The sequence below is a fragment of the Pipistrellus kuhlii genome, unplaced genomic scaffold (assembly GCF_014108245.1).
Source record: "Pipistrellus kuhlii isolate mPipKuh1 unplaced genomic scaffold, mPipKuh1.p scaffold_m20_p_1, whole genome shotgun sequence".
Classification (NCBI taxonomy): Eukaryota; Metazoa; Chordata; class Mammalia; order Chiroptera; family Vespertilionidae; genus Pipistrellus; species Pipistrellus kuhlii.
Genome location: NW_023425404.1, coordinates 28778385 through 28801475, shown reverse-complemented (window position 1 = coordinate 28801475; position 23091 = coordinate 28778385). Strand labels below are relative to the sequence as shown.

General features: G+C 41.3%; 1 protein-coding gene across 10 annotated transcripts in view; it reads left to right on the top strand.

The window, feature by feature from the left end:
• Window positions 1-23091, top strand: part of FRMD6 (FERM domain containing 6) — a 79256-nt gene that overhangs the window by 18872 nt on the left and 37293 nt on the right. For all 10 annotated transcript variants that reach the window (XM_036436930.2, XM_036436954.2, XM_036436920.2 and 7 more), the window contains exon 2: window positions 21106-21349. In XM_036436930.2, coding sequence (XP_036292823.1) covers window positions 21251-21349 — 99 coding nt within the window. In that variant the 5' untranslated portion in view covers window positions 21106-21250. The remainder of the gene's footprint in view (window positions 1-21105; window positions 21350-23091) is intronic.

Genomic DNA, 23091 nt, shown 5'->3' with positions numbered 1-23091 from the left:
TGCCCTGACCAGGAATCAAACCAGAGACCTCTTGGTTCATGGGTTGACTGTCAACCACTGAGCCACACTGGCCAGGCTTTGCTTAGTATTCATTAAAGTTATAATCCTCTAAATCACCATGAATTCCTACATTTTAATTCCAAGGTTTGGTTTAAACTTTATGAAGTCATGGTTTTAGTCAGCTTAGCTGATATTTATGACTTGTGCTTATGTCCTTGTCATGCAGCAAAGAGCTTGAGGTAATGTGTTATTTAATATATAAGGCACTTAAATGAGCATATAGGCTCATTAAAGTTTTTTATATCAGATTTTTTATGATATAAATTATATACAATAAAAATAAAGTTCACAAATTTTAAATAGATAGTTTGGTGACTTTTGACAAATGTATATAATTATGTAAGCAGTGTCACAGACAAGATATAGAACATAGTTATCTTACCAAAAAATTTTCTACAGCCACTTTTTGGTCAAACCTCTTCTCCACCTTCACTTCCTCTTTTCTTTCCTTTCTTTTCCCCTTTACCCCTCCCTCGACCTCCCCATTCTTGACACTACTGCCTCTTATAGAATCCTATATAATAAAAACCTAGTATGCATATTTTCCCCGTGGGCAGTCGTCCCACTGGGAATTCGACTGCTCGCTATGACGTACACTGACGTCAGGGGGCAGCACGGAACATGGTGGGCATCAGTGATACGGTGCTGGGAGTGTGTGGCAGTGGAGGCGCTGCCAGCCCCGATGGGCTCTGACAAAAGTGGGGCCATGGCAGGATGTCGGAGCAAGTGAGTGGGTGATGCCAGGCCAAGGCAGGGGCGAGCAGGGCCTGACCGCCCTGCTGATGCCCTGAAGACAGTGGCCAGCAGTGGCGCTGAGGGAGCCGGGCAGACCCTGGCCCCAAACAATCACCCCACAGACAATGACCAGCAGCCAGCAGGCCCTGATTGCCTGATTGGAGCTGGGCCCAGGTTGAGAGGGGAACTGGGGGTGGATGGCAGGGAACCAACCTCCCATGGCACCCAGGCAGGGGGCTGCGACCTCTCGCCAGCTACCTGGGGATGCGGGGGATGGGAATGGAGATGCGGTGAGAATGTGGGGTGACCCTGAGCTTGCTCTCACCCCCCCTGCTACCCTCCTCCAGGATGCCAGGGCTCATGCGCCAGGGGAGCCCCTGTGCTCAGGTGCCAGGTGCCCGTGAGGAGCCCGCGCAGCACCAGCATGGCATCTTCCAGGTGAGCCGGGCCACAGCCATTGTGACCACAGGGGACAGCCAGGCTCCCCATGGGTTCACACAGGAGCCAGTCTGCGAGGCCAGCTGGGGGAGAGTGTGCTGCCCGCCTGGCTTTCGTGTGGAGGCCAACACTGCTCCTGCAGCATCCAACTGCGCTTACCACATCTCTGCATTGTTGCTCAGGCAGAGGGCCGTGTGGGGGCACCAAGGTCCCGGTGCAGCCCAGGGCCCAGAGGTCAGCTGGGACCTGCCCTTCCATGCCAGATGCTGCCATTTTGATTGCCAGCCAGGCCTAGGGACCACACCCATGCATGGATTTTATGCACCGGGACTCTAGTTTTATATAAATAGAATCATATAACATGTCATCTTCTGTGCCTTGCTTTTGTATCTGGCTTCCTTTACTTAGCATAATATCTTTCTTTTTCTTTTTTTCTTCCTTTCTTTCTCCTTTCTTTCTTTGATGAGCACATTTTGTTGCATTATCAGTAGTTCCTTTTTATTGTGGGGTAGTATTCAGTTTTCACAGTTTGTTTATTCACTTACCTATTATTAATGATTATTAATAGATATTTGGATTATTTTCAGTTTGAAGCTACTAAGAGTGGAGTTACTATGAATATTCATGTGTTAGTCTTTGGTAGACATATTTATTCATTTATCTTGGGCAAATACCTAAGAATGAGATATCTGAGTTGTATGAGAAATTAATGTTTAACTTCTTAAGAAACTGTCAAATTGTTATCCAAAGTAGCTGTATCATTTAACTTTCCCTCCAGCAGTGTCTAAGAGTTCCAGTTACTCCAAACTCTCACCAAGATGTGGTATTACCAGTCTTTTTTATTTTAAGTACTAGAGGCCAGGTGCATGAAATTCTGCATGGGTGCAATCGCTAGGCCTGGCCTGTGATCAGGGCCATCTTCCCCGGCTGCCCCCAGCCTGCTCCACCCCTTCCGCCACCCACTCCCGACTCCCCGTTTGCCAGAGCCTGTCGGTAGGTCGGAGGAACCGAAAGGTCAGCCATTCTGTTCGCCACCCACCCCGGTTCTGCATTCACCATCAGGCCATCAGAGCCTGGCTACTGAGGAAAGGTCGGCTGTTCCCACCCGCTCGCTGGCCCCACCCCTGCTGCGGGTTGTCCTCTGTGTGTTGGGCGACTGGTGGGGCGAGGGCCTTGGCCTGGTGCCACCCACCCCTGGTTCGCTGTTCACCATTGGGCAATTGGAGCCTGCCGGCCAGGAAAAGGAAACAAGAGGTGGTCAGTGCACCTCACAGTGGCTGGTAGAGTGGATGTTCTGGTCATTCTGCCCTGCCGTTAGGGTCAATTTGCACATTACCCTTTTATTATATAGGGTTATCATGGTATCTCACTTATAGGATTTTTCATTTTTCTATTGACTAATGTTGAGCATAATTTCAAATGATGATTTGCCATTTGTATATTTTCTTTGATGATGTTGTCAGGTCCGCAGTGAAAGGAGCTAGGCCAAGAGGTGCAGTGAGAGTCTAAGGAGTTTTATTGCGTTCCCTCACAGCAGGCGGAGACCAGTGTGTCCGTGTCAGCCCTGAGGGATGAGGAGGATCTCTTATAGAGTCAGGAAGTGGGTGCACCAGCAAGTCAAGCCTAGGGGAGGGCACAAGTTGGCCAAGGGGGAGAGTGCTCAGGCCGGTCAGGCAGAGGGGAGTTCTTATCTTGCTTTTGCAGGCACTGGGTTGTCTGCCGCAAGCTATGGGAAATGGCTTATAACAATATATATTTCAGAAAACATGTCCACGCAGGAGAGAGAGTAAGGGTAGTTCGTCCTAACACAGTGACTGTTTAAGTCTTTCCTCCATATTTTTAAGAGATGTCTTCTGTTAGGTGTAAGAGCTATTTATGTATTCTGGGTTGAAGTCTTTAATCAGGTAAGTTTTTTTACCTTAGCACCTTTCTCAAAAATCAAATGACTGTGTATGGTTCTAATTCTGGATTCTTCTGTTCCATTTATACAATATTATACTGTTTTGATTACTATATGTACCCTTTAGAGCAGTGGTTCTCAACCTTTCTAATGCTGCGACCCTTTAATACAGTTCCTCATTTTGTGGTGACCCCCAACCATAAAATTATTTTCATTGCTACATCATAACTAATTTTACTACTGTTAATGAATCATAATGTAAATATCTGTGTTTCCCAATGGTCTGACCCACAGGTTGAGAACCGCTTTTGGCGGGACAGTCCCAATTTTTAACAATTTGTCCCACCAAAAGCGGGACGTCTGGTCACTTTACTTTAAGTGTAATATTAGCTGTGTATATTTTGTTTGTTTTTATTAATCCTCACATTTTCAGAGAGAGTGGAAGGAAGGAAAGGGGGAAAGAGAGAGAAACATGGATGTGAGAGAGGCACATCTACTGGTTGTCTCTCAACTGGTTACCTCCTGCACCAGCCCCATGAAAAGCCAGTAGATAACTTATAACTTTGCAAACCTTATCTGAAAACGAATTGTTATCCAGCTTTCCTTAGAAAATCCATGACTGGGATCAAGACCATGTTTTCTTAACTTACTTTTCCAGCTGTGAAGGCCATGAGGAACATTGACACTCCTGAGTACTTTTTGAATACTTGAATAGTTTTGCCTTTGGACCTGAGCTATGCTTCGGAGGCAGATGCTGGTAGGATCTAGCCATTTGGTGTTGGGGGTGAGGAAGTAAGATGCAATGATGCACCATTGGTGTTGGCAGTGGTCCTGTCTGAGGGATGGCTGACCTGGAATGAGGCTGCTCCTCTGATTTCCCCAGGAGAGAGGTCTGGAAGCCAGCTCTGGACTGGCCTTCCCAGCATGGTTAGAGCTGAAAAAAGCAGGGCTGAGCAAAGGAGGGTGGTTTCTGTTTTTTTGTTTGATTGGTTTGTTTGTTTTTAACTCTAACCTTCCAAGATTGAGCTGTGGTTCCATTTTTCATGGAGGATTAGCCCTGTTAGCACAGGGTTAAGGTGTAATTCTGATTTCCTTCATCCACACCCTTAAAAACCAGACTTCAAGTCTCCCTCAAAGCCTTAGAGGATGACTCCTATAAGAAGGAATGCTGTCTTTTAGCAGTATGCAGGGGAGATGTATTTATACATCAGAGAGCCAGAAAATCCAATGAGCAGGCAGGTCAAAAGGAGGCGACTTGACTGGGCTATTCCGTGACTCAGTATTGGATTTTGTTGACTTCACACACCAGCGAGCCCAGAGGTTCACTGTTAAATGGCTTTTATTTCTATTATCTTGGGAATGTACATAGGTAACAATTGAATTGACCTTGTTTTGTATCTTATTTCAAAACCCCTGTTGAGAAGAGTTCCAGAAATGAGACTCTGAATTGGTATATGGGAAATAGAATGTTACTGCATAAGTACCACTTGAAAATGAGGTTTCACACTTGGTGGAATTGTATGATACATAGTTATCTTTCTGAAGTAATTTAAGGGAATTAAATACTGGATGGCAGGTAGGAGAGAGCCAGCTTCTGACTGAAGATTCTCCCAGATCCCAGTAATGTTCCCCACGTGACCTTAGCAGATTGGATTCATGTTTCTCTAGAACAGTGTTTCCCAAAGTGTGGTACGTGTACCCCCAGGGGTACAGGAAGAATTTGGTGGGGTACACGTTGCACCGGAGTTTGGTGGGGATATGCACTGCACCGTGCTTAACTGCACCTAATTCTACGTTCTCATGAGTACGAGGGGTACTCAGCGTTATGAAAATTATAGAAGGGGTACACATATGTCAAAAGTTTGGGAAACACTGCTCTAGAATAACACAAATTATCTCCATCTCTTTAGAATAGATTGACTAATGATTTGATGATGTCCCAAGGGAATGGTGTGTATGTGTGTGTGTGTATGTGTATGTAGGGTTGATCCTTAGGACTGTTGGTCTCTGGTTAATCTTCATCCAATTCTTTGTTTGAATATATGTGTCTTCATGAGTTGGAGTTGACAGTACACGACAATAACAGCATTAAATATTTTGTGAAACTATAATTCAAGAAGCCATATATAAGACAAACATTTTCATCATTTTTCTCAAGGATTTTTAAAACTGTAAGAAGTAGTTCTAGGGTTTTCTTATGATTAAAATAAACATTTTTTTCTCTGACTTTTAAAATGAATATTTTCAGCTGTCTTCTTAAGTTCATGAGACAACTTGTCTTTAACTTATGGATTCACAGCAACCTCCCGACCCCCAAAGGGTGTTAAATGAGGACTTTTATAGTAATAGAAAGCCATGTTAGAATGTCCAGAGGAGTCTTTTACTTTGAAGTCTATAGACTGTGCTTTTGATCTTTTCCTGTAAAGAGTGCCAGCACCTTGAGTCTCACTTCACCCCATTGTACACATTTGGCACATGCACAGTATGTGTATGTGTGAGGGTGTGGCCCGCTGCCAGCGCTACTTTTTTGGGTGTGTCCGGTTATCAAAATAATTTCAGCCCGTAATTTTATGTGTGTGTGTGTGGGGGGGGGGGGGTGAAACATTGGATTCCTTGCACCTTAAAGTTTTTTCCTGGCTTCATGAACTTTTTTGTGTTTTGCATATAATTCTACAACTACCGGAGGAGGCAGGTTTTATTAACAGTTGGGTATGTTTACTTTAGTATATCATTTTAGCATGTTTCTTGACTATACTATTTAAATACATAAAACATGAACTTTTTTAAAAGAGTCTAGATTGAGTTTCCTACCTGTGGGAATTTTTTAAAAGAACTTAGAGACGAAAAATCCTGGAAGGAACAACGCACGGGTGCCTGCCTAAAGCTAACTGGTGTCCTCTTGCCGTCACTGGCTCAAAGGGTTGGTTTCTTCACCAGTAACATTACGGGGTTGGACCAGATCATCTCTAATATCTGATACAGTGGTCAAGTTTTGATTCCATAGCACTTTATTATATTACTTTTTCCATTTAGTAATAAATAGAAAGCCAGGAATTAATATATACCATGCCATTAAATTGTAAAGGCTCCCATAAGAATTCATTAACAACACCAAAATATCTTAAGGCTTTTTTGTGTGTGTGTCAGTTTTAGGGCCATGGAAATAATTGTATATTAGGCAAAATAATACTTTACAAGGATTATTTTTTTTTTTTTCTTTTTTTTTTTTTTTTTTTTTTAAATATATATTTTATTGATTTTTATACAGAGAGGAAGGGAGAGAGATAGAGAGTTAGAAACATCGATGAGAGAGAGTCATCGATCAGCTGCCTCTTGCACACCCCCTACTGGGGATGTGCCCGCAACCAAGGTACATGCCCTTGACCGGAATCGAACCCGGGGCCCTTCAGTCCCCAAGCCGACGCTCTATCCATTGAGCCAAACCGGTCCCGGCTACAAGGATTATTTTAATGGTTAAAGTTGACTTTATATTCTATCTTCTGTATCTTTTTAAGTTTAATACGTAGTATGTGTTTACAAGCATTTTCAGCATCAATACATCTGACTTATTTTTTCAAGTTGTAAAATATACACATAGAAGAATGGTTATTATGTCTCTGTACATTTCAAACAATAATAGTAATAAAAGAACACCATTGGATTTACTACCAAACTTAAGAAAAAGAATATTTCTCTAGCATCTTTGAAGTTCCTGCCTTTTTCCTAAGACCCCTCCTCCAGTCAGCACCCCCAGCACCACTCTTGCAGTTTTGAGATTAATCATCCCTTTTCCTTTCTTTATAGTCTTACCATATATGTAGCCCTAATTGAATCATCGTTTATAGTTGCCTATTTTTGAACTTTCTGTTCATAGAAAAGAATCATACCGTATCCATATTCTGCTTCTTGTTTTCTTTGCTGATTGTTTTTGAGATTTGTATTTGTCAGTATGTGGCTGTGGTACTTTAATGTTGACTGCTGAATTGTTTTAATGTGCCATATTTTAATTATATATTGTACTGCCCATGGACTTAACCATTTCCGGTTTGTACATTGCATCTCATCATCATTGTGTTGTTAAGAGCCATTCAGTGACATGGGAAAATTCTTGTGCAATGTTACAAGAAAGCTAGCAGCTTTCCGAATGTTTAATTCAATCTTTGTTAAAAGCATTATGCACTCTTTGGGAGGAAATGTTTCATGGGAAACATAAGTAAAGTTAATGTTAATATTTTAGATATTACTGCCAGATGAGAATTTCACAGCAAAATTGATACCTAGAAAACTGTAGTTCCTGTGTCAGGTAGTTGAGTGCAAGTCCCATGAATGAAGGAATCAAAGATTTCTTTGTGGAAATTAGAAGCAGATGCTTCTCAGTTGAAGGATTTTCCCCGAGAACAGCACTTTTTGTTGGCGATGTACTGCTAGAAATTCATCTTGGTTGAAAGGAATTTTTGTGCCTGATATGACTTTTGAATACAGATGGCTGCAAAAAAAAAAAAAAAATAGTTTCTCTGGTTTATTTATTTATAAAAACCATACTACAAATTTATCTTATTTTTTAATCATTTTAAAAATTTTCAATTACCGTTGACACACATTATTATATTAGTTTCAGGTGTACACCTAGTGATTAGACATTACATAATTTACTAAGTGATTATCCTGATAAATTTCACACCTATCTGAAGACAAACATAGCTATTAGAATATTATTGACTATATTATATTCCCTGTGCTGTACTTTACATCTTCATGACTATTCTGAAACAACCAATTTGGACTTTTTAGTTCCTTCACCTTTTCATCCATTTCCCACAACCCCACTCACATCTCTTGTTTGAGACTCTCTGTGCTTCCTGGACTTGTATGTCTATTTCCTTCATTAGGTTAGGAAGTTTTCTGTCATTATTTTTTCACATAGGCTTTCAATTCTTTGCTCTCTCTTTTTTCCTTCTAGCACCACCATGATGCAAATGTTGGTATCTTGGAATTGTCTCAGAGGCTCCCTATACTATTCTCATTTTTTAATTCTTTTTTTCTTTTTGCTGTTCTGCTTGTGTGTTTTCTGCTTCCTTATCTTCCAAATCTCTGATTTGATCCTCTCCTTCATCTGCTTCACTATTGATTCCCTATAATGTATTCTTCCTTTCAGTTAATGTATTTCTGACTGGTTCTTTTTCATGGTTTCGAGTTCCATTTTTATGTTTCCTATCTTTCTATTGAAGTTCTCACAAGTTCATCTACTCTCCCCCTAAGTTCATTGAGCACCCTAATAACCAGTGTTTTTTGTTGTTGTTGTGTTTTAACTCTGCTTCTAGCAGATTACTTGTCTCCATTTTGTTTAATTCTTTTTCTGGAGTTTTGTTCTGTTCTCTCATTTTGGACATTGTTCTTTGCCTCCCTGTGTTTGTGTCTATGTATTAGGTAGAGCTGCTAAGTCTCCAGAGTTTGGTAGAGGGGCCTAATATAGCAAGTGTTCTATAGGATCCAGTGGCACAGCCTCCCTAATCACCCAAGCTGGGTACTTGAGGTATGCCCCCTGTGTGGGCTATATACCCTTCTCTTGTAGTTGAGCCTTGATTACTGTTGGCATGTCAGTGGGAGGGATTTTCCCCAGGCCAGTCAGCTGCAAGTCTGGCTGTGACCACTAATCAGCTATGCAGATCAGGACTTATTTCAGCAGACCTCTAGTGCCTACTGAGTCCACCCGTTCTTGAATGGAGGGTACCAGGCAAGGCCAAGCTGCTACTGGGGTTAAAACAAAGAAATAAACAAACAAACCACGTCCCCATTTCTCCCCTGTCTTTAATCACTCCCTTCTTCAGTTACCCATAATTTAGTTTGTTTAGCTCTTTATTTAACTTATACTTGTGAATGGTATAAAATTGAGATCTAATTTTATTTTTCAAGAGTATAGATCATTTTTCTGAATGATAAAATAATCCATTCTTTCCCCTATGATTTGAAATGCCACCTAAATCCCCTCTCACATACTGTCTGCTCCTGGTCTATTATGTTGCTCTAAATCAGGATTGGCAAATCACATTCTGTGGCCTGAGTCAGCCTCCTGACTGATAATTAAAGTTTTATTGAAACACAGCCATGCTCAATTGTTTCCATATTATCTCTGGCTGCTTCATGCTGTACAGGCAGAGTTGAGTAGTTGCAACAGAGAACACTTGGCCTGCAAAGCCTAAAATATCTACTATTTGGCTCTTTAGAGAAAAAAATTGCCAACCCTTGAGTCAGTATCATTGATAACAGACACTCTACAGTGTGATCTGCATTTGGAAAAGTAAATATGTTCTAATTGGGTTATATTTCAAAAAAAAATCTTGGCTATTCCTTATAAACGTTTATGTAAATTTTACGTTTAATTGATTACTGATATAGTTGAATTTAAATGTACCAACTTTCTATTTCTTTTTTACTTGTCCTATATTCTCCCCCCTTCCCTTTGCCTTATTTTGATTTAGTAATTATTTAATGTCATCTTTTATGCTTCTTTACTTTTAGGACTTCTATTCAGCCAGATTTCAGGCAGTTCTGAATGACAATTGTTCTGTAGTTTAATTATAATTTTGAAATGGTTGTGGGAGGAGACCAATACCACATTTACCTACCTGCCATCTTGACCAGAAGTAGTTTCTGTGGTTTAAAACTCATGAATTTTATCATTGCCTTTATTCTTGTTGTCTACCTAGCATTTTCCCTCATCTCCCAGCTTTCCAAGGGTACCCAGGTTTTTGTTTTGATGGCTACATACTTCAGGAGAGTTAATCCCAACTCTAGCTATAGCTCTAGAGGCAGTCCCTGGGCTACAAAAGCTGACCTAACAATTCCATGCCCCAGTGATGGGCGGCTTAAGATCTGAGCCATCCAGCTGAAACTGGTTTGGCTCAGTGGATAGAGCATTGGCCTGCGGACTGAGAGGTCCCGGGTTCGATTCTGGTCAAGGGCATGTACCTTGGTTGCAGGCACATCCCCAATAGGAGATGTGCAGGAGGCAGCTGATCGATGATTCTCTCTCATGGATGTTTCTAGCTCTCTAAACCTCTCTCTTCCTCTCTGTAAAAAATCAATAAAATAAAATTTAAAAAAATTTAAAAAAGATCTGAGCCATCCAGTAGGGCGAGTTTCAGTACTCTTTTCAGCCTTCAAGTACAGTGATTTCAAGGTACCAAAAAGGAAAGTAGGTCCTGGATGACAGCGTGAGCTACTACATCAAACCACAAGCCCACCCATCCTTCTTCTAGGCTTCCGGCTCCTTTGGTTTTTATAAATTTCCCTTATATCATTTTAACTAGTGTAACTACTAATAGTTGGCACTTACAACCTCCTGTTAAACAGATATTGCTGTTATTTCCATTTTGCAGTTATGGAAGCTGAGGTGTGGAGAGGCGAAGGAACCGTCCGAGGTCATGCAGCTAGTAAATAGCTGACTCAGAGGCAAACCCGAGCAATTTGGCTCCAGAGTCTAACTTGGAATCGACTGTTTTTGTTCCTTTCAGCTTACCGCATCCCAACCAATATATCTTTTTCTATGTTTGCTTTTACACCAGTTGGCTGAACCTGATGTACATGGAGGCTTTCCTAGAAGCTATGTTGTTGGCGGTGTTGGAGAATAGTATTCTTCCATTATGTCTGTCCACTAAATTGAAAGATAAGAAAAAATATACTCCCTTTCCCCTTAAATAACATGCAGGAAATATTCAAGAAGCTGTGGGATGGGGGAGTGCTTCTTAAAGAACATGATTTTAATCTTAGTTGCCAGGAAATGTATTCACATTTCTGATGAGTTTCCAAATAATTTACTCAGCATATCTTATTGGGTGCCTCTTACAGACCTAGGGCTGCCCCAGGATTAAAGGCATAAAGATGCTGGGGGATCGTGTACTTGGGGAGATTCCAGTCCTCTGTGGGGAGACAGACTTGCCAGCAAGTACAACGCTGATAAAGAGTGCAGGAGAAAGCATTAGACAGGAGACTCCCAGCAAAAGCCTATTAACTGTCCTTTCCCCCTCCCCCTCCCATTATTTCCTGGTTGCCTAACAAAAAAATAACCTGTCATGTATGCTCCACTCTTCCTAAATTATCTGCAAATCATGCAGTCACCCAGTTTTACCTCACAGTCCTTGACATTTTCACATGCATGTGAATTCCCTGTGCACATGTATTAAAATGTGATTTTCTCCTGTTTAAAACAAACAAAAAAAAGAGCGCAGGAGAACTGCCTCTCAGCTGCCCACCGATGGGGAGACATGCTTCGGTGGCTTGAGTGCCCCAGGGTGTACCAGTGTCCTTTGTTCTTTGGGAAGTGGGTGGTGGGTGGTGGGTGAGATAATAGGCCAGGGAGGATATTGCGGGCAGAGGAAGCAGCGTGGCCAAAAGCATAGGCATATGAGAGCAAGGCTTGTTGGGGAGACGGTGAGGGAAAGCGTTGCAGGAATGCAAAGCATGAGCTGCAGAATGGTCACCCTGAGACACGGAGGCTGGAGGGGGCCCGGTGGTGAAAGATCCTTCTGTGCTTTGGAGGGTAGGTGTTACCCTGTGCAAGGGCTGTGGCACTGAGCATGTGAACGGGTGTGACATGCCAGGTGGGAGGTGCAGCTGCACGAGGTGACGCTGCTGGCCTTGTGGGGCGGCAGACGTAAAGGACAAGACAAGCACACTTAGAAATCCAGGTGCGAACACGTGCGGAGCTATGGGAGAGGAGAAGGCCACTAGGATAACAGACTAGGCAGAAGGATGGATTTTTAAAAATATATATATATATATATTTTATTGTTTACAGAGAGGAAGAGAGAGGGATAGAGAGTTAGAAACATCAATGAGGGAGAATCGTTGATCAGCTGCCTCTTGCACACCCCCTACTGGGGATGTGTCTGCAACCAAAGTATATGCCTTTGACCGGAATCGAACCTGGGACCTTTCAGTCTGCAGACCAACACTTTATCCACTGAGCCAAACCGGTTTCGGCAGATTTTTTTTTTTTTCTTACTAAGATTGTTACACAGATAGCAACTAAATCTATCCCAACTTTTTCGATCACTGAGGATCATTTTTATTAGCCTTCCTCTCCTTCGCCTTCCTTGGGGCTTGTGTTTGGGAAGATTGTCTAGCAAAATAACTTATGTCACTTGTTTTCATTTTTTAAATCCGGCAGTGAAACTAAATGTGCTATCAGAATAAGCATTTAAAATGAGATGAAGTTACTTCGGCAAATGATATTTTTGTTTCCCTTGGGGTGTCACCATGGGGAAATGTGCCAGTTTTATCAGGCATTTTGAAATATTTTCTAGTAAAATAACTCGGAAGACCCCCATTATTTCTTTTATGAACTCCAGCATGGAAGCCACTGTAATTGTTGATTAACAGAGGAATGCTTATTGCTGTCCAGTTTAGAGAGAACATACCACAACTGTGCTTTGGAGAAGTGTGTTTTTAATCTCAAATGTAAAAAAAAAAAAAAAAAAAGGGTGGTTTTATTGCCCTGAGTACCACTGTGCTTCTCTCACAGTGAAGAACTGGAGTATGGTCATCGCACGAGAAAAGCCAGAGAAGGACAGCACCTGGGAGACTGGGAGTCAGAGTCCCACAGAGTGCACACTCTTACCGCAGCTAGAGGATGGGATTGGTGAACTTGAACAAAACTGTGGGAAAATGCCTTTTTTTTTTTTTCCAGCCACTATAATATATGACAAATGGACAACACAGTAAAAGCACATTCTGTAAAAAAAAAAAAAAAACCTGTGGTCTTTACTAAGACAGCACCGCTCACCCACAAATTAGAATTCAAGATACGATATTCTCTTGCTGCTGAAAATTTGCCATGAATTAATTGTGTTTTGTTTGCATTACATGAATTTATGCATTTCCCTATAAGTCACTTGCAGCAGTCCCCTTAGAAAACAGTGGTGTTTGAACAGCAAGCAACTCACCTGAACGTTTCAGTTACTAAGATGTTTTTCTACCCAGAAGGTTTTGCCATTGATGCATATTCATCAGAGTGATGATTCTGCTTTGTTGTTGTGGGAGCCCCTTTCACGTCCTGTGTGGTTCAGGGTTCCGACTCAGGGTTCGGGTTCTGGAGAAGGCCCACACAAATGGAAGAGACTAGAAAAGCATTAATTTGGGAAATGGGGGCCAGGCAGTAGCCAGAGAACTACTCAAGCATCTGGCCTTGCTATCCCTTTTATTGAGACTGTTGGATACACCCATAGCCCTTAGGTAATTCCAGTAACAGACAGATTATCTTTTTCAATAAGGATTTACTTGATTATTTGGTGGGGAAGTTGCCTCAGTTACCATTGTCTTAAAGGTTGGCTCTGACCTTTCCGAGCTTAAAGGTTGACCAGCCTTCCACACCTTTCTATTAGTGAAACAGTGATCGGTTTTCCGAGTGTTGAAACTTTTAACCTTAGAGCATTATGGGTTTTTTTCCATGCCAATGTCAATCTTCATAGCCGGTGATAGTAAACTTGCAATGAATCAATGAATAAGTGTGTCGAGTAGTAAATCCGATTCTTGTTTGAATAAGCTCTGTTAGAGAGGACTGGGCCACCAGTGGCAGAATTGGCGGAAGAGGACAGGTAATTCATTGGCCACCAAATGGGGTTTCCTGGGAACGGTTTCTGGTTTCCGACACAGCTGGATACAGGAGTTAAAATGATTCTTCCTGAGCTTCACTTTCCTCCGTGATGTCTTCCTTCTCCAGGAAAATTCCTACTGTGGAAAGATGATTGCCAGCAACCCCAGGCTCAAATTATCCGCACACATAGGAATCCAAAAAGGAGAGCAGCCCTCTCCCTCCCAACATTTGTGTAACAGATTTCATGGAGGAATTCCGACTTTGCTTGGTCTGTTTGTCCACCCTTTACACCCAGCACTGTGACCGGGAGAATAGGGCACCTGTTGGGCCAGCCCTGGGTCACATCCGTACCCTCCATCATCTCTCCGCCCATTCCCAGTAGGAAACACTCTGATTGAGAGCCGCCCTGGAAACCTGGGAGGGGAGAGGAGCACTCTTCAATGGGAAGATGGCGCCACGTAGATTAAAACAGATGTCGTCTACATTCCGTTCTTTGGTCGGCCAGCACATATTTGAATGCACATAGTCATACATACTTTCTCTTTTTCATAAATTTCATAAATAGCATTTCAAAGGAGTCACCACCTAACAATGAAACTGTCCCATTTACAACAAACAATACATTTAGCTTCCCCACCCCAAAGTAGACCCCCCAAAGTTTAGCTGCAACACGATTATAGTAATTAGTCATTAGCGAATGTTGTAGTTTGTTATTAATAATTATGTATAACAGGATAACGTAAAAATTAAGTCACGGAATTTTTATTGAAGCATTTCTTATATACCGTTATATTGGCTGGGCCACAAAAATACTCGTTGTGGGCCCCATGTGGCCCGTGGGCCAGGAGTTTGACATGCCTGCTACAATATCTGTTCTTACTATGGGTGATTTTGCACCTGTGAACATTTGGCAGTGTCTGGAGGTATTTTGGATCGCCTTGTAATAATCTTCTTACCAAATTATCATCCTTTCAAGTTTTTTTAGGTTGACAATCTCAAAGTTAAGAATTCCCTTTGCCTCCATTCAAAGTGAGATTATATAATGTGGGTAGGAAATTTCTGTTGACTTAATTAAAAACAAAACAAAACCTCTTTATTGTAGAGTACTTCTACATACACAGGAGTTGCAAAGATAGTACTGGGAATTCCTGTATACTCCACATGTACCCTCATGGCTATGGTGCATTGGTCACAGCTAATGAACCAATCTTGCTTTATTACAGGAGAGGGGGGCAAAAATAGTTTTACAGTTCGAGTGGAAAATAATACAATAATAAATAATATAAGAATAAACACTGTTTCCTGTGCTCACAACTGTAAACCTACTTTTGCCCTACCCTGTAGGATGAACTGAAGTCCATACTTTTATTTCAAGGTGACCCAGTTTTAAAGGTAATTTCCAAAAAATGGAAATCACCACCAAATGTCCACACTACGTAGTGGCTTCCTGATTCTTAAAAGAAATGAAGTAACTTTGTAATCAATGGCGCTCCTCCGGAAATAAGGGCTATATAATAAACAATATGACTTTAAAATCCAAGTGTGGGAATCTTATAGCTTAACATTTTATTTGTAAGTTGGTTATTAGTAAAGATGGCAAGGTAGAGTTTGATCACTAGTAAAGCTGTTTTGTTGTTGCCTGGGGAATATGATATTATGACATATGATATTATGGTTTGTTCTTTGTAGATAATCTACCCTAAGAACATTGGGCAGAAAAAAGGCTTCCCTGGAATAGAAAATGTGCCCCCTCTTCTTTCTCCCCCCTTCCCCCCCCCAGGAAGGAGCTGAAATTTAGGACACAGAATAAGTGGCCAACGGATAAAAGGCTTAATTCCACAATTCAGATTGGTATCAATTTATTCTAATTATTTTCCCCAGGACTGTCCAATTTAAGATTAAATTTTATACCGGAGCATATTAGAGATCTGGTAATTTTGCTATTTCAGTTGAACCTTTTAATCAGCTTTAATGCAGTCCTGGGTAAATTAAAAACTTAATCCTATCTCTCTTTTAGGGCTTTTATAGTTTGCCATCCTCAAAGCTTTCTAGAAAAAGCAGCAATGAAGCATTACTGATGCTTTTTTTTTTCTAATATATTTTATTAATTTTTTACAGAGAAAAAGAGAGGGATAGAAAGTTAGAAACATCAATGAGAGAGAATCATTGATCAGCTGCCTCTTGCTCACCCCCTACTGGGGATGTACCCACAACCAAGGTACATGCCCTTGATCGGAATCGAACCTGGGACCTTTCAGTCCACAGGCCAACGCTCTATCCACTGAGCCAAACCGGTTTTGGCGCATTACTGCTTCTTTAACACTCTGCTTTTGTTACATTTTCTTCAGTAAACCTCTTTTAGTCTTTTGTTTTTACTGCATGATTTGGACCAAGAAATAAATAAAAGTTGTACTCAAATAAAATTTTATTATTAACTAAGCTTTAGAAACATCCCAAACCTCAGAATATATTTTTCCCCTACGTTTTTCTTTTCATTCTAGAAAGTAGGTCAGTAGAAATACTGCCAGTTAATTGGTTTAATTAGAAATGGAGAATTATAGGAGGAACTCATTTGGAAGTGTAGATTTAAATAAGAAGAAATATACTGGGATTAATATCACAAGTGTTTGAATTTAAATAAGATGCATTAAGAATAGTTTATCATTTCTTAAAAGATTTTAATAACAAGAGAGGATTGTAATGTATTAATACAGATGGGGAAATTTTGCCATGAAATATAATACTTGACAAGGAAATCATTTTAGAACTGTGTTTCTTAAACAGTACGCCTAAGAATTTTATTCTGCATGACCTTAATGGATATGTGGTGGGTGGGGGAGTATTCTCTGCCCAAGTAAGTTTGAGAAATATTAAGTTGAACAAATTTGAAAAGTTGCCTGCAGGACTTACCAGAGCTTTCAACGATTTCTGAATTTCTCTGAGAGAGTACATACAGGGTACCCTGCTTAGCCAATTTATTTATTTCTGCATCACCGAGTAACATTTTTCAGGAAAATGTTCTGAGTATACATAGACGTGTGACCTGTTTTAGGAATTTATACTTCAGATGTGTACGTCCTGATGTGTACTATGGAGGCATTATATCCAACCCCGTGCTTCCTTCTGTTAGCTGAAGTGTGATTTCCAAATGTGACTGTCTATCAGAAATAGCTGGGGGGCGTTTCTAAAAGATTGAGGTTTCTGGGCCCTGATCCTGACCCTGGAGATCCTGATTGAGTAGAGACGTCCCTGTGCCCAGGACCTGTGTTTATTACAGATGTCCAGGTGGCCCAGCCGCAGGCAGCGCTGGTCCTACAGTGGCCGCTTTGGAACTGCTGAGCTCAAAGAGCGCATGTTTTATTTTATTTATTTTAAAAATATATCTTATTGATTTTTTATAGAGAGAAAGGGAGAGGGATAGAGTTGGAAACATCTATGAGAGAGAAACATCGATCAGCTGCCTCCTGCACATCCCCAGTACATGCCCTTGACCGGATTCGAACCTGGGACCCTTCAGTCCACAGGCCAACGCTCTATCCACTGAGCCAAACCTGTTTCGGTAAAAGTGCGCATGTTTTATCGGGTCTAGTAATAATTAATGTCGTTTTTAAACATTCGTTTAAAATCTTGCTTGGCGTTGACTTGTATTGACATAACCTTCAAACACGTGGTATCTACAGAACGTGTGAAGTGCAATTAACAAGTTTTGCTTGAAAAAGTTTGTGTTTGGTTTGTTTTTTGTTGCAAAACTAGGGCTAAGAAGATGGCGGATGAAGAGCATATTCGGCACTGCATGCTTTACGAGTTCCAATTAGGAAGAAAAGCAAGTGAGGCTGCAAAAAACATCTGTAGTGCTCTTGGTCAAGATGCAGTTAGCGCCAGAAAATGCCAGCGTTGGTTTGAGAAATTTCGCGAGGGAAATTTTTCGTTAGATGACAAAGTGGTAGAGGCCGTGTGTCCAATTTTGATCAAGAAGCTCTTCAAGCTCTTTTGGTGCAAAATCCTCAAATTACCCAACAAGAGCTTGCGACAACTTTAAATTGTTCACAGAAAACAATTTCCAATCAATTGCGTGCACTTGGCAAAGTCCAAAAGTTTGGAAAATGGGTTCCTCATGAGTTGACCGACAACAACCGTAATCAAAGAGTCACAATTTGCAGTTCGCTCCTCTCTCGTCAAAACCGTTTGCCGTTTTTAGAGCAAATTGTAACCGGAGATGAAAAATGGGTGCTGTATGTTAATTTGAAAAGGCGGCCTCAATGGTTGGACAAAAATGAGGCTCCGCAGCCCACGCCAAAACCTGACTTGCATGCGAAAAAAGTGATGTTGTGTGTTTGATGGAATTTTAAAGGAATTCTTCATTATGAACTTTTACCATCTAACCAAACCATTACAAGTGCAGTGTATAGTGCCCAATTGGAAAAGTTAGCCCAAGCTTTAAGAGAAAAAGAACCCTCGCTGATTAATCGGAAGGGCGTAATTCTTCACCACGATAACGCACGACCGCATACTGCAAGAATCACTGCTGAAAAACTGCGCCAGTTGGAATGGGAAGTTCTCCCTCAACCTGCATAGTCTCCTGATATTGCCCCTTCCGATTACCATTTGTTTCGTTCTTTGCAAAACTTTCTTCTTGGAAAAAAATGTAATAATGAAGAATGCCTCAAAAATGCATTGACCGAATTTTTTGCATCAAAATCACAAGAATTTTACAACAGAGGGATTAAAATGCTTCCTGAGCGTTGGGCACAAGTAGTAGAAAACAACGGCAACTATATTGTTGATTAAATTTTGTTGTATTGTTTAAATAAATTCAATTTAAAAAAGTATTAGAAAACGACATTAATTATTACTAGACCTAATAGATCGGCGATGGGATTCGGGTGCAGTGAGTTTGTAGCCATAGAACATGTGGGCCGACCATCCCCGCGTGGAGAGGATGCAGCAGGATCTCCAGGGACCCTGTCGGGCGATGTGCTGGCTACAACCTAATGGAACACAGTCGCTGCTATCCTTTAGGAAAAGCAGAACATTTCTAAGGGATCTTTTGGTCACCGTCCCAGGGAGGGAAAACTGTAAATAAGATTACCATTTGTGTTTACTTAGTTTGAGGCGCTTCCTTTTGGATTGTATATTATTTATACTTTAGACATCTTTTTTTAATTGATTTAGAGAGAGAGGGAAAAGGAGATAGAAACATCGATTAGAGAGAAACATCTGTCGGTGCCTCCTGTACACCTCTACTGGGGATGGAGCCAGCAACCTAGGCATGCACCCTGACCGACCGGGAATTGAACCAGTGACCTCTTGGTTCATGAGTCAGTGCTCAACCACTGAGCCACCCTGGCTGGGCATTTATACTTTATTTTATTATTTTTTAAAATATATTTTATTGATTTTTTACAGAGAGGAAGGGAGAGAGATAGAGAGCTAGAAACGTCGATGAGAGAGAAACATCGACCAGCTGCCTCTTGCACACCCCCTGCTGGGGAGGTGCCCATAACCAAGGTATATGCCCTTGACCGGAATCGAACCTGGGACCTTTCAGTCCGCAAACCAACACTCTACCACTGAGCCAAACCGGTTTCGGCAATACTTTAAAAGGAAATACTGGTTTATGTTTATTCATGGTGTCATCTAAGAGTATATTCTCTCCCACCTTCCTGCTGATAGCAAAGAATATGTTCTCTCCCACCCTCCTGCTGATTACAGATGGACATTTAACCTTAAGAAGCAAATAGGCCAAGATTCTGTCTCATTTTATGCTTTGATTTATGTGATCACTGATAATAGCTTTTCTATTAAAACTATGTGATTGTAACTCTCTGCCTGTTAAAACAGTTCTCTATTCCTGGAAATTCTCTTTTGCTTCTCACATATTTAGGAACAATGTACATGTAACGGTATTAAATAAGAAACACTATAAATATTGCTAATGGTTTGAGAGGCAACGAGTCTTAACATATCTTTGTTGACTAGTGTTACATTAGCAATGGATGAAATATTAAACACACTCCTTAAAAGTAGGAAATACCCACCACTTTTAAAATTACCTTACAAGGCCTTGCCAATGCAATGAGACATGAAACAGAAATAAAAAGACCTTCATTGAAAATTGGAGAGAAAATTTTCATTACTTGGAAATAAATTTGTATATATTGAAGATCTGAGAGAAGTTAAAAAATAAAAATTAATATGTTTAATAAACTGATTAGAAGTCAGAGATATCCAAAACCCACATTTCTTTTGCATACAAACATAGTTTGATATACTATACAGTTTTGTTTCTTTGTATTTTATTGGTTAGTGAGATAACAAATAGAAAAATTGTTTGCAATGTCAAGTGAGAGAACTAGGAGAGAGGGCAGTGCCATAAAATGGGAGAAAAACGCTACAAGGAGGGCATAGTAGCCGCGGTAAATGTCAGAGAGGCATCCGGCACAGTGACTCCTCAGATATCGCCAATGGTCTGGAGCAGTGGTCAGCAAAATCATTAGTCAACAGAGCCTAATATCAACAGTACAACGATTGAAATTTCCTTTGAGAGCCAAATTTTTTAAACTTACACTTCTTCTAACGCCACTTGTTCAAAATAGACTCTCGCCCAGGCTGTGGTATTTTGTGGAAGAGCCACACTTGGGGGGGCCAAAGAGTCACATGTGGCTCTCGATCTGCAGTTTGCTGACCACAGGTCTGGAGTCACTGGCTTCTTTGTTGAGCCGGGTAGGTGACGTGGAGGAGGTGAAAGCCAGACCAGAGTGACTGAAGAAGGAATGGCATGCAAGGGCCAAGACGTTTATTTGACTTTGTAATGGAAGAAAGGAGTTTTAGAATTGTGTTGTTGTCGTTACTATTTTGTCATTTTGCTTCTTGTGGGCGCCCTTTGTTAATCTGTCCTGGGAGGCTGAAAACATCTCAGAGGCGGCTCTGCCTCTGTGAGCCCTGCAGTGCATGACTGTTATGTTTAATTCATGATTGTGAATGAAAGTTTTAGGGCAGTCGTTAGTGGGCAAGATGTAGGATGAATTTCAGGGCTTTCTCATTTATTCTTCTAAGCAGCTCTATCTTTTTAAAAATATATATTTTATTGATTTTTTTATAGAGAGGAAGGGAGAGGGATAGAGCGTTAGAAACATCAATGAGAAAGAAATATCGATCAGCTGTCTCCTGCACACTTCCTACTGGGGATGTGCCCGCAACCCATGTATATGCCCTTGACCGGAATTGAACCTGGGACCTTTCAGTCTGCAGGTCTATCCACTGAGCCAAACTGGTTAGGTCTAAGCAGCCCTAGCTATGAGACATGCTGTGCTGCTCCTCTCTCTGTCTCTCATCTCACCGCCGTTATTTACGCCTGATGGGGCTTTTTGTTTTCCAGCTGTGAACTCTCCGTCGTGGCACCTCATGATGCTTCTCCTGCGGAGTGTGTGATGAGGAGCGGCGTGCGGCTGTGGAGTTCTCGGAAGCAGCGGCGTTGCTGGGGACGCGGAGCCCAGCGCTGACCACTGGAGAGCCCCCACACGATGAACAAACTGAACTTCCACAACAACCGAGTCATGCAAGACCGCCGGAGTGTGTGCATTTTCCTTCCCAACGACGAGTCTCTGAACATCATCATAAATGTGAGTGGGTCCCACCTTAGAAACGTTTAAATAATTGTGTGCCCACCAGTGACCGCATTCTAGTTATGACTTGGTTAGTTAAGGGGTGAAGCTATTACAGAATGAGACCATTAATAATCTGGCGGGTTGGGTGCTAAAGTAGTCCACACAGGTATGAACTCTGAATTATGGGTGAAGTGCAGCTGACTTCAATATTCTCTCACTTGGGGTAAAATTAGAGAATTTTGGCTACTATATTCTAGCAAAACCGACACTGGTATTTTTAAACGTTTTATAGAAATATAATTTTTATTGATATATTAGAGGTCTGGTGTATGAAATTAGTGCATGGGGGGGCAGGTGGTCCCTCAGTCCGGCCTGCTGGCTCCTCATGCTCACCTATCTGCCTGCCTGATTGCCCCTAACTGCCTCTGCCTCAGCCCCCACTGCTGTGGCTTCGTCCGGAAGGATGTCTGGAAGGTCATTCGTCAGTTCGGTCTAATTAGCATATTACACTTTTATTATTATAAAAGATAATATGAATTTTCTTTTTAAATACTTTTGAGTTGTACCTACACACATGAAATAGTAATAAATTGCTAGCTTTTCAATGTGTTTTGGTGAATGTTTTAATAGTAGCCTAAGTCTAGCCAATTTCATGAACAGGTTGTGCTTATGAACATTAAACTGTTGCTTGTGCTTCATGAATCAAAGTTAATTCTCGTTAGTTCACCCTGGAGATTAAGGAATATGACATTTTTTTTTAATTTTAAAAATTGAGTTATAATTTACATGCAACAAAGTATAGGAATCTTGAGCATGCAGCTCAATGAATTTTTATAAGTGTGTACATCCTTGTAATCATCATCCAACTTAGATATAGTACAGTTCCAGCACCCCAGAAAGATCTTTTGTGACTCTTCCTAATCAATAATCTCTACCCATAGGGTAACAACTGTTCCCACCTCTATCACAATAAAGTAATTCTGCTTGTTTTTGAACTCCATGCCACAGAAATTATGTGCTACTAGAGAGGCCTGGTACACGGATTCATGCACGAGTGAGGTCCCTCGGCCTGGCTGGTGATCGAGGCCTTCTAGGGGGCCAGCTGGCAGGGGGAAGGGAACCTGGGAGGTAGGCCACTCGGCCCCCCAATTGGGGCTGATGGAGGGGCCGGCCATGGGGAAAGGCCATAGGGAGGGGCCTTGGGAGTGCACTGACTATCATGGGACAGCTCTTGTGTTGAGCGTCTTCCCCCTGGTGGTTAGTGCACGTCATAGCAACTGGTCAACCAGTTCCAGTTGTTTGGTCATACCGGTTGCTTAGACTTTTATATAGATGTACTCTTTTGTATCTGGTTTCTTTCACTCAACATTTGACCTGTAAAATTCATCTATTTCATTGCAAGTAATAGTAATTCTTTCTTTTTCGTTGTTGTATAATATTCTGTTGTGTGAATATGCTAATATCTTTAACCATTGTTGATGGGTATTGGGTTATTTTAAATTTAGGACTATTATGAATAAAAATGTTACGAACATTTTATGTGTATGCACACATGTACACATTTCTGGGCTTATACCCAAGAGTGGAATCGTGGATCCCAGGGTATACATATGTTTAGCTTTGGTAGAGACTGCCAAACAGTTTTATGGTAATCAATAGCATGCCTAGCATTTTTCATTCCCTCTCCTTATTATCAACTTTCATTAATTGTATTCTAATGGAATTAAGGGGGGAAATTGCCTTAGCATATGCCTTGA